This window comes from Eimeria necatrix, genomic scaffold (genome assembly GCF_000499385.1).
Source record: "Eimeria necatrix Houghton genomic scaffold, Enh_scaff61, whole genome shotgun sequence".
Lineage (NCBI taxonomy): Eukaryota > Apicomplexa > Conoidasida > Eucoccidiorida > Eimeriidae > Eimeria > Eimeria necatrix.
Window position 1 is genome coordinate 113129 of NW_013654465.1, and position 16715 is coordinate 129843.

Consider the following 16715-nt stretch of genomic DNA (forward strand, 5'->3'; position numbering starts at 1 on the left):
GATTTAGGCCGGCTTAATAGGGAAGAACATCAATTGGAGATGAATAATGTGGAATAATTGCGAGAGATTGGGGAAAAAGGCGTGGGAATGAAAGCTTGTACGCGAATTCGTGCCCGATTGGCTGTTGGCACTCGCAAACGCGGGAATGCCGTGAAAGGGGAAAAGCTTTCGCAGCAAACTGCGCAAAGAGTGCAGTTTCCAACAAATTGCACATGTTGAAAGCGAAACATTGGAAGCAGTTTGGCCATTATGGCTCAGCTTGCAGGTCAGCTGGCGGCGAGCGCGCTGCAGACGACAGGAGGCCGGCGGTAGTGGGACCACCGCCGGAATTCTTTCTGTCTGCTCCCTTTGGGAAAAATAAATTAAGCTCCCAGGTTGAATTAAAGAGAAAGGAAGAAGCTTTGCAAATTAATTGCGCAAAAGGTCCCGGCTTCGGGTGGTTTGACAGTCGGGCAGCGGCGTCGGCTGCAGGGCTGCTGACCGGTCCGCGCAGTGACTAGCTGAGGCTTCAGCCCGGCGCGTTGTTCTCTTGTTTGAACTCTGCAAGAACTTTTGCTGAAAACCCTTTTATTTAAAATTACGGAAACAGCCGGGATCACTTCTCTGTTTCGCATTTCAAGTACAACAGCAGAGGCTGGCGCGGTGGCAGTCTGTGTTCGCGCCGCAGCCGTCGGACTGAGACCGCTGGAAGTCGATCATTGGAATTCTCGAGTTCTTCGACGAACCTGCGATAAATCGGCACATTTTGAAGTTTATTTTTGACCTAGGGTTTGTTTTTTGCCGTAAAATCCGCCACAATGGCTGTTCCTGCTCTGGGTTTCGCAAGCCGCCGGGTCCGCCCGGTGGCCTTGGCCGCGGCGATCTTGGCGAGTTTGCTGGGAATTCCGGCTGCTTTCGCGCAGCTTCGCTTCGCAGCGCTGGGCAATTACGGATTTGACCTTTCGGGGCAAAAAGAAGTGGCGGAAACCCTCAAGAAAACCGCCGCCGAGCAGCGGATCAGCTTCCTGGTGAGCCCGGGCAGCAACTTTCCCAACGGCGTTTCGGGGGCCAACGACACCAAGTGGGAGGAAATGTTCGAAGAAGTTTATTCTGACGAAAAAGGCTCTTTAAGAATGCCATTTTTGACTGTTCTTGGCGCTGAAGACTGGTCTGGCAACTACACTGCCATGCGCGAGAGAACTGATCTGGTCTACGGCGACGGCTCTTCGGAAGAAACTGTCTCAAACTCCCCCAAGTGGACTTTGCCCAACTGGTGGTACCACTACGCAGTCCACTTCACAGCTTCCACAGGTTCGTGCTTTTGCATCTCTGCTGCTGCTGCTGCTGCTGCTGCAGCTGCTGCAGCAGCTGCAGCAGCTGCTGCAGCTGCTGCAGCAGCTGCAGCAGCGCGTCTGTCGCTGCAGCAGCACCCCCGCTGCTGCTGCTTCCGCCGTCTGCAGCGGCCGCGCTGCCGCCCGTTGTTCGCCCCGCGGCGCGTTTGGCCGCCGCGGCTGCTGCCGCTGCTGCTGCTGCTGCTGCTGCTGCAGCGCGTTTGCTGCTGCTGCTGCGCTGCTGCTGCGCAGGGAGCGCGTTTCTGAGCTCGGGGCACAAAGACATGAGCGTGGGGCTGGTGTTCATCGACACTTGGGTCTTGTCTTCTGCTTTTCCCTTCGGAAGCGTCACTGAAAAGGCCTGGCAAGACTTGGAAAGGACTTTGCAAATTGCCCCCAAAGTCTTCGACTTTATTCTCCTCGTGGCCAACAGGCCCCTCTACAGCAGCGGCAGCTCCAAGGGCGACTCCGCGCTGCAGTATTACGTGCAGCCGCTGCTGCAGCAGGCCGGAGTCGACGCCTACATCTCCGGCTACGACCACGACATGGAGCTCATTCAGGTGCTGCTGCTGCTCTTTGCTGCTGCTCTTTGCTGCTGCTCTTTGCTGCTGCTCCCTTGCTGTTGCTGCGCTGCTTTGCTGCTGCTGCTAAGCTGCTTTGCTGCTGCTGCTAAGCTGCCTTTGGCCTGCTGCTCACTTGGGCCTGCTGCTGCACTCGTTTCGTCCTGCTGCTGCACTCGTTTTGCCCTGCTGCTGCATGGATGTTGTGTTGCTGCTGCACTGGTTCTGTGTTGCTGCTGCATGCGAACAGCGGGATTGGCTGTGGCCTGGGCTGTTTCTCACAGGCTGCAGTACTTGAATGGGTTGTGTGCAGCTTGCGCTGCTTGGCTGCTGTTTTTTGCAAATTAAATTAATTAATTTAAATAAAAAACTGAAAATTCCCCTTTTTTATTCTCAGGAAGAAGACATCTCTTACATCAACTGCGGAACCGGATCTGTTTCCGGCTCGTCCGCGCTGGTGACCGCCTCGGGCTCGAAGTTTTTCAGCGGAGAAAAAGGCTTTTGTTTGTTTGAACTGACAGCTGACGGACTTATTACGAAGTTCATAAATGGAGCCAGTGGAGAAGTTATGTTTGAACACAAACAGCCGCTGAAGAGCCGGCCGGAGCGTTCAACCGTAAGTCGAAACTGAGGTGTACGTACACCCGAACTGCGCGCGCAACGCGCGGCGCCGCAGGCGCGGCTTCCTGGACGAAAGCTGCGTCATTATTTGATATTTATTTATTGTTTTGCATTTTTTTTTCTCAGATTGACCAGTTCAACTACCTCAGCGAGATGCCGGAAGTGGCTTACTACCCCGTCCCGGAAATGGGAAAGCTGCCCGGCAAAGACGTGTTCGTGCGCGTGGTCGGGACCATTGGTCTTTGCATTTTGACTTTTTTGGCGAGTTTGAGCCTCGCAAGTGGCATTTCGCGGGCCATGAAGTGAAGAGAAATTGCAAATTGCTTTAGTGCTTTAGAGCCTGGCGGGCGGCGCAGCCAAGTGCTGGACTTTGCGTGAAGTCCGACGCAAAAACTGCGAAAAACGAAAATGCAGAACTCCAGTCCTTTCCGTCCCAGCACAGCTTCCGGGTGTACGTACACCCCAGCGCACTGCCCGCGGTCCGGCTGTTCGTGAAAACTGCCACTTCTTTCTTTGCGCCTTTTAATTTCTGCACAAACTCTCCAGCTCTGAGCAGCGCCAACTGCTGCAAAAGGCCTTTGAAATATATTTAAATACATTTAAATACATTTAAATATATTCAAATACATTAAAATACATTCAAATATATTTAAATACCAGCAGCGCATGCCTACTTTCTGCACCAGCGAGCTGTCTGTACACCCTAGCCTACGCACTAGTCCGTCTCGAATAAATCTTTTCTAAAAGTGGCGCTGCGGCCCGCATGCAAATTTGAGCGGCAATTTGTTGAATGGAGTCACAGAAGTCACACTGTGTACGGCGAAGTGGCCTTCAGAACAAGTTGCGCAGCCTTGCTGCTGCTGCTGCTGCTGCTGCTGCAGCTGCTGCAGCAGCAGCAGCAGCTTCCCGGTGCAGTTCGTGTGCTGTGAAGAAGAAAACTCCCACTTGGAATTGCTGGCGCTGAGACCCTCGGGCTCTGGCTGTGCACGCGCGGGGCAAGAAAGTGAGGAAGAAATCTTTTGCACAAATGAAGACACATAACAGATGTGCACTGCATGCGCGCAGGTGTACGTACACCGCGGCACAGTGTGCAGACTGCATGCGCGGCGCTGCGGTGTACGTACGCGCAGAACGCAGCAGTCCGCGCAGCACAAAGTGGTTTCATTTCACATAAATTAATTGAACTGGAGCCCAATTAAAAACAAGAAAAGAGACAGAGACAGAGAGACAGACCGGCCTTTGTCTTGTCTTGCAGTTGCAACTTTTTTAATTATTTTTTAAGTTTTCTCCCTTCCGCTACTCACATGGAATTAACTGCTTAAACAGAAACAAAAAGACAAACTCAAATTATGTCTTGCCACTCTCATCGCTTTCTGCCTTTCTTTTTCTTATCCGACCCCGAACACATCCGTTTCCTGCAAACGCTGCTGCTGCTGCTGCTGCTGCTGCTGCTGCTGCTGCTGCTGCTGCTGCTGCTGCTGCTGCTTCAGGAGCACATCTTGGCTCTTTCTAAAAGGCTTTTCGGCAGCTGCAGCTCCGGGTGGAATCTTTGCATTTCCCTCAAGAACCCCAAGCTGCAAAAGCAGACAAAAAGAATTTAAATTTTAAAAATAAAAATAAAAAAGAGAAAACAAATTTGAAACAAAAGAAAAAGAAATCTGCAGCAAACTCAGAAAGGAAACAAAACTGAAATGACCAGGCGTGCAGCTCTGCAACTCTGATGATAAGTTTTAAAACACGAAAATAATAAAATTGAAAATAATAAAATTGAAAATAATAAAATGTAATTGAAGTTTAAATTAATTCAGTCCTTAATTTAATTTGCAAATCCAAACAATTCAAAAACTCACCGCAGCTGCGGCTCGTCCATATTTGCCCAGTCGTTGAACGGCAGCCGCACTTTCTCGGTGGCCGTGACCTGCAGCAAAATAAAATTAAAAAAAAAAAAGAAATTTGAATTAAAATAATTAATTCTTTTTTGACAAAAGAAAGCACATTAATAGTCGATTTGAAGACAAGAAACCAACAAAACCAGCAGGTCGTTCAAGAACAAAAAATGAAAAAAGCGGAATAAAAAAACACCAAATGAAAGAAATAAAGAAACCAGAAAATGAACAAATATAATCAAAAATACAATCAAACAAATACAACTTCATGGGGAAGCAAAGAACGTGGGAACTTCTGGAGGTCTCTGGAAAGCTGAACAAATAAGTGGAAGAATAAACAAAAAGCCAAACAAATAAAAGAAATAATAAAATGTAAACAAATAAAAGAAATAATAAAATGTAAACAAATAAAAGAAATAATAAAATGTAAACTTGCCTCTATACTTGGGTTTCTGACTCCTTTGAAGAAAGGATGGGCAAGACATTCATCAACAGAAATTCGCCTCTTGGGGTTGAAGACCAGCATGCGCTTCAGGAGGTTCAAAGCCTCAGCTGCAGCGAAAAACAAAACAAAATAAACAAATTAATATTTAAAATAAAAAAATAATTAAAATTTATTATTATAAACAGTTTTATAATTCCAAATTGTGGAGGCGAGTGAAGAGAAGTTGAACTGCAATTCAGATCGGACTTGAACTATTCAAGTTTCTCGGCTGCTGGGGCGTTCTGTGCAGCAACTTCGCGAATAAAAGAAAAAAAGAAATATTTTAAATGTTTTAATTGGAAAATTAAAATAAAAAATAAAAATAAAGAAAATAAAAACTCCAAACTCACGCGAAGACGCGGAGAAGCGCTCGGCCAAGTCGTGGGCCTCCTTCGGCGGGAAAGTCCGAATGTACTGTTTGGCCTCGTTGGACTCCAACGCGTTTATTTCTTCTTCTGTTGGAGTTCCCAAAACATTAAAGATTACATTAAGTTGGTCTTTGTTGCCTCGCGTCTGCAGCCTGCGGCCGGCAGCAGCACTTGTGCAAATCTCCACTTTTCCAGTTCTTGTTTGCAAGTTTCGCGAGAATAAATGCAATTATGGGCTCATTTAGGTATTAAAAGCAGAAAAATAAAATACTAAATCTTTTTTGGAAAAGAAAATGAATTAAAAAGAGAATCCGGGGAAGTTTTGCTGCTGCTGCAGCAGCAGCAAGCACCAAGAGGTCGGAAAGCGCTGCAGCAAACTGCGCGAAAGCGAGCAAAGCCGCAAGACTGAAGGAAGCGGAGAAAGCGAAAAAGTTTGAAGTCGGAAAGTTCAATAAAATGAAATTCAAAGAAGTTGGAATTAAATGCATGCAGAAAACAACTGGAAATCCTCAAAGAAAGTCTGAAGTCGGAAAGTTCAATAAGATGAAATTCAAAGAAGTTGCAATTAAATGAATAAAGAAAAAGAACTGGATATCCACAAAGAAATAAAACTTCAAGTCGGAAAGGTGAATAAAATATAATTCAAAATAGTTTGAATTAAAAGAATATAAAAAAACAAAGACAGTCGCAAGTGCTCGCCTGGAGTCATCTCCGTTTTTCTGATCTGGAGAAAGCGGAAAGCAAGAAGAGCCAGGAAAGAGGGGCCCCCTGTCGCAGTGGGACTCCACGTTTTCTTCCTGCAAAAAATAAATTAATTAAATTCAAAAATAAACTGAAAAACTAATTCACAGACCCGGAAATGCCGCCAGGCCAGGCGCAGCAGCAGCAGCAGCAGCAGCAGCAGCAGCAACGCAGCAGCAGCAGAACAGGGACTCGGGGATCTTCACTCAAAAGCACAAATGAAGGTTTAATTGAATTAGACAAACTTTCAAACAAACCCTTGAATAAACGCTTAAATAAACTTCAATGGAATTAAACGAACTTGTGAATGAACTTTAAAACAAATGGATTAAAAATGGACTAAAAATGGATTTAAAATGGAATAAAAATGGAATAAAAATGGATTAAAAATGGATTAAAAATGGATTTAGAATGGACTTAAAATGGATTAAAAATGGACTTAAAATGGATTTAAAATGGATTAAAAATAAATTAAAAATGGAAAAGACATTAACTGCAACTCACAATCATTGACAACAGCTCCGAGAAAATGCAGCCAATAGACCAGACGTCGATTGCCTCTGTGTAGTTCTCGGCCAACAGAATCAACTCCGGAGCCCTATACCACCTGCAGCAAAATAAATAAAACGTAAATAATAATAATAATAATAATAATAATAATAATAATAATAATAATAATAATACTATTATTATTATTATTATTTAAATTCAAATTCAAACATGTGCAGCAACAGGGGAAGTGCTGCAGCGAGCAGCAGCAGAACAAGCAGCAGACCCAAGCAACGCAGAACCCAAGCAGGCAGAATCCTGTAGACTTCTGCTGCTGGCGCTGCTGCCGCCGCCGCCGCTGCTGCTGCTGCTGCTGCTGCTGCCGCTGCTGCTGCTGCTGCTGCTGCCGCTGCTGCTGCTGCTGCTGCTGCTGCTGCTGCTGCTGACCTGGTGACGACGTGGCCAGTGAGCTGGCGCTTGAGGTTTTTGGTGTGAGTAACATTCACAATGTCGTCGTCTTGCTGCGCAACTGGGCAGTGGCTGTTGTGGCCCTCGGGGAAGTCCATAGTCCGCGCCAAGCCGAAGTCGCAGACCTTCACGCTGCAGTCCTGGTTCACCAAGCAGTTCGCAGGCTTCTGCAGCAGCAGCAGCAGCAGCAGCAGCGGCAGCAGCAGCAGCGGTGGGGGAAGAGTCGACGGGTGCGGAGGGAGTGGCGCAAGCGATCAGCTGGAGCAAACGCAGTCCGCAGCCGCAGCAGCTGCAGCAGCTGCAGCAGCAGCTGCAGCAGCAGCAGCAGCAGCAGCAGCTGCAGCAGCAGCAGCAGCAGCTGCTGAACCTCATTTAAAAGCAATTCAATTTGCATTTCTTCTTTGGTCTTTTGTTTCTCACGAGATCGCGGTGCAAGATTCCAGCGGAGTGTACATATTTAACGCCAACGAGCAAATTGTACAAAAGGGTTTTGATGTGCAGCTCCGTCAGATACACCGGCGCCCGAAACAGTTTCTTGAAGTCCGAGTCTGCGATCTCCAGCACGACATACATTTCCTGAAAGAAAAACAAAAACAAAACCAAAAAAAGGAAATTCAAAAGAAATAAAATCGAAAATTAAAACTTCGTTCAAGTCCCGCAGCTCCGCTGTGCAGACACCGCAGCGCGCTCCCCGCCGGCAGGCGGAAACCGGCGGGAAAGCGCCGGCAGTTTCTTTTTTATTTGAAAATTGTGCAAAAAAATGAAATTAAAAATAAAAACAAACAAAATTTCGAAGGAAAAAGCGGCGGAAAGCAGCGGATCGCGCGAGCGCACATCAAATTTTTCAAGATCGCTGGGCACGAGGATGTCGAGGATCTTCACGATGTGGTCGTGGTTGAGTCGATTTAAAATGGCAATTTCCCTCAAAATCCTTTTGCAGTCAATTAAGTCTTCGAAGACGCGGTGGATCTTCTTAATCGCGACAATCCGCTGCTCCTGGTTGTCGTACACCTCGCACACGTGGCCTGGCAGCAGCAGCAGCAGCAGCAGCAGCAGACGAAGTTGCTGTTTCAGTGCAGCACATGCGGCGCTAGGAGCTGCGTGTGGGGCCTCGAAAGAAAGCAGACAAGGCAGGAGCGCGGGACGGGCTGGGGTGTCTGTACACCTGAAGCGCGCCGCAGCAGCAGCAGCAGCAGCAGCAGCAGCAGCAGCAGCAGACCTACCGTAAGAACCAGTGCCAATTAAGTGGTGGACTTCGTAGCGCTCTGGCAGCTGCCAGTCAGCCAAGGGGTGGGGCATGCGGGTGGGTTTGACTGCGTGCTGCTGGTTTTTGCGCTGGTGGTCTTGTTCGGGGTGTCTGTGCTGCTGCTGCTGCTGCTGCTGCTGCTGCACGCAGCGCTGCGGCTGCTGGACGGAGCCGCAGGAGGCGGCGTTGGCAGCAGCCTGGGGCTGCTTGGCCGCTGCGGCGTTGGGGGCTCCGGCGTGGCACTGCTGCTGGTAGTAGACGTGCTGCGGGTGGGGCTCGAAGCGCTGCTGCTGCTGCTGCTGCTGCTGCTGCGGGTGGGGGTAGCGCGCGTACTGGTGCTGCTGCTGCTGCAGCTTCTGGTAAGGCGCGTGCGGCGCGCACTGCACGTAGCCCTGCTCCAGCGCAGCAGCAGGCGCCGCGCTCACGGCGCCCTGGGACTTTTGGAAACTCATTACAAAAAACTGAAAGAAGAAGCTGCAGAGTGAAGAGCTGCTGCAGTCACAGCAGCAGCATGGCCGCGGGCGCTGCGCGAGGTCGGCTACGGCGGGGGGCAGCGCGGGGAAAGCAGCAAGTGGCGCATGGAAAGCTGGTGGAAAGCGGAGGAAAAAGACGAAATAAACCACCGAGGTGGACAGAAAAGGACTAAATTAACCTCAATTCCAATTTAAAACCCAAAGCTCCCTCCAGATCGCTCCAAACTTCCAGCTTTCTTCGAGTTTGTGTCAGTGCGGCGCCGGACCGGTCCACTTCACGGCCTTGAGGTGTACGTACACCTGGCAGCCGCCTATCGCCCGCCACCCCCGCGGTGCCGCCAAAACACTTTTTCTCCGGCTTTTTCCCCCCTCCAAAGGCCCAAGTGGAATATTTTTGCAAAACTAAATTCAATTTCTCGCCAAGTCCCCGGTTTCTTCACCAATGTGCCTCGCGGCTGCGCCGCCGCCGCTGCGCCGACAGCCCAGGCACCAGCCGCGATGCCTGAGCGATAGTGACGGGCCAGCACATGCGCCTAGAGCCCCTCAAAAGGCAAAATTGGACTTTTAAAAACAAACAAATTGCTTTATTTGTTTTACTTCAAGACATTTCCGGAGAAACGGCAGCGCCAGATGTGGCTGGGATGCGAAGCCGCCTGTTGCCATGGGGGGCTGCGGACTCGCCGCTGCTGTCCGGGCTCGCCGCCGCAAACTCCCCTCGATCCGCTTTTGCTGCTGCAGCAAGCAGCAGCAAGCAGCAGCAAGCAGCAGCAAGCAGCAGCAAGCAGCAGCAAACTGCCCGCGCCCCCCCGAAAGCCAACACTGCCCAGACCAGCAGCTGCTGCAGTGCCAGGCGATGCACCCGGCGCTGCTGCGCCCTTTCCGCAGCCGAGAAGCCAACGCGAGGCCTTCAACAGCTTCCTCTCCAGTTTTTAATTCAAATAAATGCATTTGAAGACAACTCTGCAAAGTCCGCAGCGCCAGCCCCCTCGCCGCGGTGTATGTACACCTGGGGACTTGGGGGGGTTGCGCAGGGGGGGCCTCCGTAGGCCCCAAGCCCTTCGAGCTGGACATACACTCCAGGGGCTCCAGTGGCTTCTTTTAATTTCTTTTTTATTCATTTAAATACTTTTTTCTTTTGCTTCTTTGCTGCGCCTCTCCCGCGGGGCCGCGGGCTGCAGCAAACCCCAGGTGTACATACACCCCAGCTCCTGCCCCCTTTCTTCGCCCCCACAACCCCACGCGCTGCTGCTGCAGCACTTGGGCAATTCAAGCAGCAAAACATGCAGCAGCAGCAGCAAGCCTTGGGGGCCCCCCACCCCCTTCTGTCCACAGTGTCTGGGGGGCCCCCGGGCTCCTTCTAGGCAGCAAAAGTTAGCCAGTTAGTTCAGTTTAGTCCTAAAAGAACTTTTTAGATCTCTGGGGGCCCCCCAGCAGCTCCAAAGGCCACTAAATTACTCCAAGTGGCCATTTAGTAGTTAAGGCCTCCCCCAGCGGCTCCCAGCCCTATTAGCGCTGCGAGCTGCCTTCCCTGCTGCTGCTGCTGCTGCTGCTGCTGCTGCTGCTGCTGCTGCTGCTGCTGAGCCCTTGCTGTGGACCGCTGCAGTGTGTAGCCCCCAAAGGGGAGGCCTGAGGGGCCCCCGTACCCTCTTTGGGGGCCCTGGGGGGCCCCCCGAGTTCCGCAGTTGCTGCCACTTCTGCTGCTGGGGGCCTCTGGGCCCCTGGGGGGCCCCCTGCAGCAGCAGAAGGCTTTCCTTTTAGACTGAAGGGGGCCTCGGGGGCCCCCTGCATGCAGGGGCCCCCATTGTTGCTGCAGGGGGCCCCCTGGGGCTAATAGCTGCAGCTTTTGCTGCCAAAAGGGCCCCCAGGGGCCCCCAAGTCGCCACTTTTGCTGCTTAGAGGGCCCCCAGGGGGCAGCAGCAATTTGCTGCAGTTTAAAAAAGGCTTGGGGATTAAAAGCTGCCACTTTTGCTGCTCCAAAGTCTTAACAGATTCCTGAAATGCCACTCGGGCTGCGCTGCTGCTGCGGCCATCGCAGCCGCTGCAGGAGCTGCAGCAGCAGCACAACAGCTGCTGCTGCAGCTGCTGCTGCAGCTGCTGCTGCTGCTGCAGCTGCTGCTGCAGCTGCTGCTGGGACTAGCTAGAGTGAAGGCCTGCTGCTAAATCCCCTCATGCGGATAGCTGCTTCTAACGCTAATTCAAACAGCCGAATTTCACGGAGACCCTGGGGCTTTCTTTTAATGCATGCATGCATGCATGTATTCATGCATGCATGCATGTATGCATGCATGCATGCAGTGTTCATGTATTCATGCATGCATGCATGTATGCATGCATGTATGCATGCACGCATGCATGCGTGCATGCATGCATGCATGCATGCAGTGTTGGACTCCCTTCAGGCCACTTTGGGGCATCAAATTGGACTTCAACTAAAAAGCTCGTTTGGGGCTTTTCACTTCCCCTTAAGACACCAATGCATGCACAGCAGCAAATGCCTCTCAGGGGCATTGGGCACTTCCCCCAATATGCGCTGCTGCAGCAAAGGCTCCTGGGGCCCTCTGGGGCCCCTAGGGGCCCCCTGGGGCCCCTTGGGGCCCCCTGGGGCCCCTTGGGGCCCCTTGGGGCCCTTTGGGGGCCTCCTACGGCCCTTGAAGACCCAGGGGCCCCCAAAGGACCCACTGGAGGCCCCCTGGGCCTTCTTGGGGCCCCCTGGGACCCCTCAGGGGCCCTCTGGGGCCCCCTGGGGGCCCCCTGGGGGCCCCAAGAACCCTTTTCTTGAGGACTCTGCCGCTTTTCTGTAACTGTTGAAAGGCATGGAGCCCAGCACTGAAAAAAGTCCTTTAGGAAATTTTTAGGAAATTATCTTTTGGAGTTAAAGAAAGAAACAAATGAAAGTTTCGGGACAATCAAATGAGTCAGCTGGTGAAAATGAGGCAGAGGCAGTAGTGGGGAAGCAAACAAAGAACATAAAAAGAAAAAGGAAATAAATAAAGAATAAATGCACAGAACAAATCCCAGCAGGCTCTGTACGTACACCCCGTGGGGTGTACGTACAGAGGCTCCTGGGCCAGAGAGAAAAGCAGTTTGAAGAGAGTTTGCATTTATTTTTTTCAAAGTTTGAAAAGTTTGAACTTGTTGTTTATTTGTTTATTTTTCTTTCTGAGATTTGAAGCCTCCAGCTGTGCAGCCATGCACTTCTGAAGACCCGCTGCTGCGTTTTTGGCATTTAGTTGGTCAAAAATTATTATTTTTGTTTCATTTATTTCTCAAAAAAGAAAAAATGAAATAAAGAAAGGTTTTATTTGCTATAAAGGGGAAATGGAACAAAGAGAGGCTTTTTCTGTTCTGGCAAAGTGCAGCTGGAATGCTCGCCTGTTTGTTTGCCTCAGTTCAGGTGTACGTACACCTGAACTAAGTCAAACAAAAGAAAAAAGTGCAATTTCAGTTTTTATTTCTGCACTTTTGTTTCATTTATTTTGCAAAAGCAAAGCCAAATGCAGCCCCCAAGATCCCCCGCGGGCACTGGAGTTGCAGATTTGCTTTCACTTCAACTGCATGCATGAAATAAATAAATCAAATTAATTAAATGGAATAAATTAAATAATAATATAAATGTTTTCGCAGATTGAACAACAGATCTGCACGTTTGCTGTTCACCGTATGTTTGAAGTGTACATACACCTCAGAGCACAGCGCGCATGCATGCAACTTCACTTCAAGAACAAAATAATCATTTTAATGTTTTATTGCATGCAAAAACATTCATTTTTCTCCTATTTGCATGCAAAATGCCAAGGTGTCCAGGAAAAGTCTTTAAAAATTGTAAAAGTCTTTTAAATGGACCAAAAGTCTTTTAAAATTATAAAGTCTTTTGTGCGGAAATCGCGCAGCTCTTTTGTGCCCAGAAACGCCATACATGCCATATCCCTGCAAGCTATTAATATCTATAATATAAATATATATTACATGTATAATGTATATATAATATAAATACATATTATATATATAATATATATATATATATATATATATATATATATATATATATATATATATATATTATGTACATATAATATGAATATATATTATAAAGTATATATAATATATATATATATATTATATTGTATATATTTGTAATATATATAAATATATTCATTTGTACTTTTAGAGGTAAAGATATATTGATAAAGACACAAAGACACATATGTATGTAATATGCATGCATGTAAAGATATCCATATATACACATATATATATATATATATATAAATTTATATATATATACATATATATATAAATATAAATATATATATATATATTTATATCTTTATAAAGATATAGAGAGTTATATAAAGATGGAGATAAAGATAATTATAAATACAGAGATATACAAATGCACAAATATATATAAACACTTTAGTAAAGGGATAAAAGTAGAAGTAGAGACATAAATATATAAACACAAAAACGTATAAGTATATAAATAGATAATATATATAATATATATATAATATATATAATATATATTATATATATATTATATATATACATATATAAAGTTTATTGAAAAAGATAGATAAAGAAAAAGAAATGAAGTGAGAGATGCAGAAGCAAAAAGACACTTGAAGAACAAACAAAAATGAAAAAGAGGTGTACATACACTCAATTGAAACAGAAATTAAAAAAGAAGACAAAATTTAAATAATTTTATTTTCCAGAAATGCTAAAAGCCACATTCAGTGGATTTGCATGTGAAAGGGCCTTCAGGCAATAATAACCCAGAGACACACAAACAGCAGCGCAGCAGCAGCAGCAGCAGCAGCAGCAGCAGCAGCAGCAGCAGCGCAGCAGCAGCAGCAGCAGCAGCGCAGCAGCAGCAGCAGCAGCAGCGCAGCAGCAGCAGCGCAGCAGCAGCGAAAAGAGAAGCAGCAGCAGCCAGCAAGAAGAGCCCGTTTCGGGGAAAGAGTTAATTTGGATTTTATGTTTTTGGATTTAAAGTTTTGTTTGCATTTTATTTTTTTATTTAAAGAAGTTTTATTTAAATTTAAATTCTTTTTTATCTCCGCGCCGCCTGCTGCAGCAGCAGCTCGTAAGCTGCATTTATTTGCTGCATCATTTCTTGCCCGTCGAGGCATTTCTCTTTTGCTGCTCCCGCTGCTGCCCCTTTACACGCTGCGTTCCCTTCGCCGCTGCTGCTGCTGCTGCTGCTGCTGCTGCTGCTGCTGCTGCTGCTGCTGCTGTGGAGGGCAGCTCTGTCTGGGTGGTGCTGCTTCGCTAGCTGCCTATACCTCTGTCGGATTTCTGCTGCTGTTGCATTTTCACTGAGTCCGAAGAGCAGCAGCGCTTGCTGCCGCTGGTCAGTTTGCTGCTGCAGCAGCAAAGTGTAGTCTTGCCAGCTTTGCTGCAGCTGCTGCAGCAGCCACAGGGCCTTCTCTGTGTAGCTCTTGTCTTCAAGAGCTGCGGAGAACTGCTGCTGCAGCTGCTGCAGCTCTTGCCACGTCTGCTGCAGCACCTGCAGCGCCTCTTGCTGCTGCGGCTGCTGCAGCTGCTGCTGCAGCAGCTGCAGCACGCTCTGCCGCTCCAGCTGGCCCTCCTGCTGCAGCAGCGGCACGTTCACAAACGCATGCAGCAGCAGCAGCAGCCAACTCAGCCCCAAAATAAATAAAAATAATTTGCAAATCATTTTTAGAAAAGCCCGAGGAAGGCGAGAAAGCAGCAGCAGCAAAGAGTTGAAGTGCCAGCAGCAGCTGCTGCGCATGCGTTCGCACAGGTGCTGCTGCTGCTGCTGCTGCTCGCGCGCGCCCAGCAGCTTTGCTGCTGCTGCTGCTGCTGCTGCTGCTTCCAGACGCCTGGACAAAATCCACAAGCCAGACGGCTTGCTGCAGCGTGCTGCTGCTGCTGCTGCTGCTGTCAGCAAAGTGCCAGCAGCAAACAACTCCTCCAGCGCCTCCACCTCGGCCAGCTGCGACCACGAAAACTGCTGCTGCTGCAGCAGCAGCAGCAGCACCTCTGCAGCGCGCGACCGCTGCTGCTGCAGCGGCAGCAGCAGCAGCACCTCCGCAGGAAGCACCTGCTGCAGCAGCAGCTGCAGCAAAGCGAGAGGAAGCAGCAGCATGTCAGCCCACTTCCACTGCAGCCCTGCTGCCATCCCTGCTGCTGGGCCCGCAGCAGCAGCAGCAGCAGCAGCAGCATTAGCAGCAATTGAACAAACAATGGGAACGCAGAAGGCAAAGAAGAGTTGCAAATAAACGTTTGAAGGCGCAGCAATTGAGCCAAACACGCAGCGAGACTTTTTGCTGCTGCTGCTGCTGCTGCTGCTGCTGCTGCTGCTGCTGCTGCTGCTGCTGCTGCTTCTGCTGCAGTTGCACGGGGGAGAGCGGGCAAGAGAAAGCCCCATGTAGCTGTTGACGTGGAGGTTCACCAGTGCAGCAGCAAAACAGCCTCTTGCTGCTGCATGCAGCAGCAGCAGCCACCAAGGAGAGAGAGGGAGTTCTGCTGCTGTTGCTGCTGCAGCAGATGCAACAGCAGGAATGTCTATGACGAGGTGCAGCAGCAGCACGCAGCAAACAAAAGAAACTATTCTCTTTATAACTGACCAGCTCCAAGACAGAGCAGCAGAAGAAGCAGCACCTGTTGCTGCTGCTGCAGCTGCCCAGCAGGTTTGCTGCTGCTGCTGCTGCTGCTGCTTCTTGCACCGCCTGTAGCTGCGGGCGTGCAGCAGCCGCGCAGCAGCAACAGCATCTGCAACAGCAGCAGCAGGAACCCCAAAAAGAGCAGCAGCAAACTGCAGGTCTCCTGCCAATGCCACTTGTGCTGCTGCCTCTGCTTCATGAGGGACAGGCACTTCTGCTGCTGCTGCTGCTGCTGCTGCTGCTGCTGCCTTGTCCAGCCCAGCGGCTGCAGGGCGAGCAGCAGCAGCAGCAGCAACGCAGCGGCGCATAGCCGCAACGAGTTGGTGCAGCCGCTGCCTCTCGTTTTGAACTGCTTTTGCTGCCCCTTGCTGCTGCTGCTGCTGCTGCTGCTGCTGCTGCTGCTGCTGCTGCTGCTGCGTGCGCTGCAGCAGCAGCAGCATCTTCCCCACCCACTGCTCCCGCTGCTGCAGCAGCAGCCGGCCGTACGTCCACCGCAAGCCCCTTGCTGCGTCGTACAGCAGCAGCAAACCGCAGCCGCCGAGGGTGAACAGCCGCAGCAGCTGCTGCGGCAGCAGCAGCAAACTGGCAGCAGCAGGATAGCCAAAAAGTCCTCCAAAGACAAACCTCAGCAGCAAACTAATCCGCAAGAACCAGCAGTGGCGGACAGAGAAAGGACTTCCTCTGTAGGAGCTCAGGGGAGGGAAAGAGCTGCTGCTGCTGCTGCTGCTGCTGCTGCTGCTGCGTGCTGCTGCTGCTGCTGCTGCTGCTGCTGGCTGGCTTGGGGCGTCGGCTGGGCCGCTCGGGCAGCTGCTGCTGTGCTGCAGGCATTTGCTGCACTGAAAGTCAGAGCCGTCTTCATATTTGCTGCTGCTTTTCCCGTTGCTGATGCTGCTGCTGCTCTCGCTGCTGCTGCTGCTGCTGCTGCTGCTGTTCTTGCTGCTGCTGCCAAGAAGACGAACCGAAGAGCGAGCAGCAGGGTCCGGGCTCAGGCAGCAGCAGCTGCTGCAGCAAGTGGCGCTGCTGGTGACAGCAACTGGCTGCTGCTGCTCAGAAGCAGTGCTGCCCTTCATAGTGCCAGGGAGCTGCTGCTGCTTCTGCTGCTGCTGCCGTTGCTTCCGCTGCGGCTGCTGCTGCTGCTGCTGCCGTTGCCGCTGCTGCTGAGGCCGCTCAAGCCGCTGCTGTTCGTGCTGCTGCTGCTGCTGCTGCTGCCTGAAAGGCTTTGCTGCTGCTTGACTGCACTCTTTGTCTTGTCTGTTTGTCTTTTCCGTTGTCTTTCGATTTCTTCTCAGCTGGTCTCTGCTGCTGCCTCTGAAGCTTCAAGAAATGGCCAGTTTTTGGCCTTGCTGCTGCTGCTGCTGCTGCAGTTGTTGCTGCTGCTGTTGCTGCTGCGCGAGCCGCCAGCGCTCTCGCCGCTGCTCCTGGTGCTGCAGGCGTTGT

General features: G+C 50.0%; 3 protein-coding genes across 3 annotated transcripts; 1 reads left to right on the forward strand and 2 right to left on the reverse strand.

The window, feature by feature from the left end:
• Positions 1-797: 797 nt before the first annotated feature.
• Positions 798-2797, forward strand: ENH_00067040 (acid phosphatase, putative; the record flags this gene model as incomplete). Its single annotated transcript, XM_013582306.1, has 4 exons — positions 798-1290; positions 1563-1870; positions 2268-2486; positions 2618-2797. The coding sequence occupies 4 exons, from the start codon at positions 798-800 to the stop codon at positions 2795-2797; spliced, it is 1200 nt and encodes a 399-aa protein (XP_013437760.1).
• Positions 2798-3977: 1180 nt separating this feature from the next.
• ENH_00067050 (CMGC kinase, MAPK family, putative) lies at positions 3978-8625 on the reverse strand (the record flags this gene model as incomplete). The annotated part of the gene is made up of 7 exons (XM_013582307.1): positions 3978-4065; positions 4342-4409; positions 6475-6577; positions 6907-7094; positions 7348-7503; positions 7762-7952; positions 8151-8625. 7 exons carry the CDS (start codon positions 8623-8625, stop codon positions 3978-3980), a joined length of 1269 nt encoding a protein of 422 aa, XP_013437761.1.
• Positions 8626-13702: 5077 nt separating this feature from the next.
• ENH_00067060 (hypothetical protein, conserved) lies at positions 13703-16348 on the reverse strand (the record flags this gene model as incomplete). Its single annotated transcript, XM_013582308.1, has 1 exon — positions 13703-16348. One exon carries the CDS (start codon positions 16346-16348, stop codon positions 13703-13705), a length of 2646 nt encoding a protein of 881 aa, XP_013437762.1.
• Between the last annotated feature and the right edge of the window lie 367 nt (positions 16349-16715).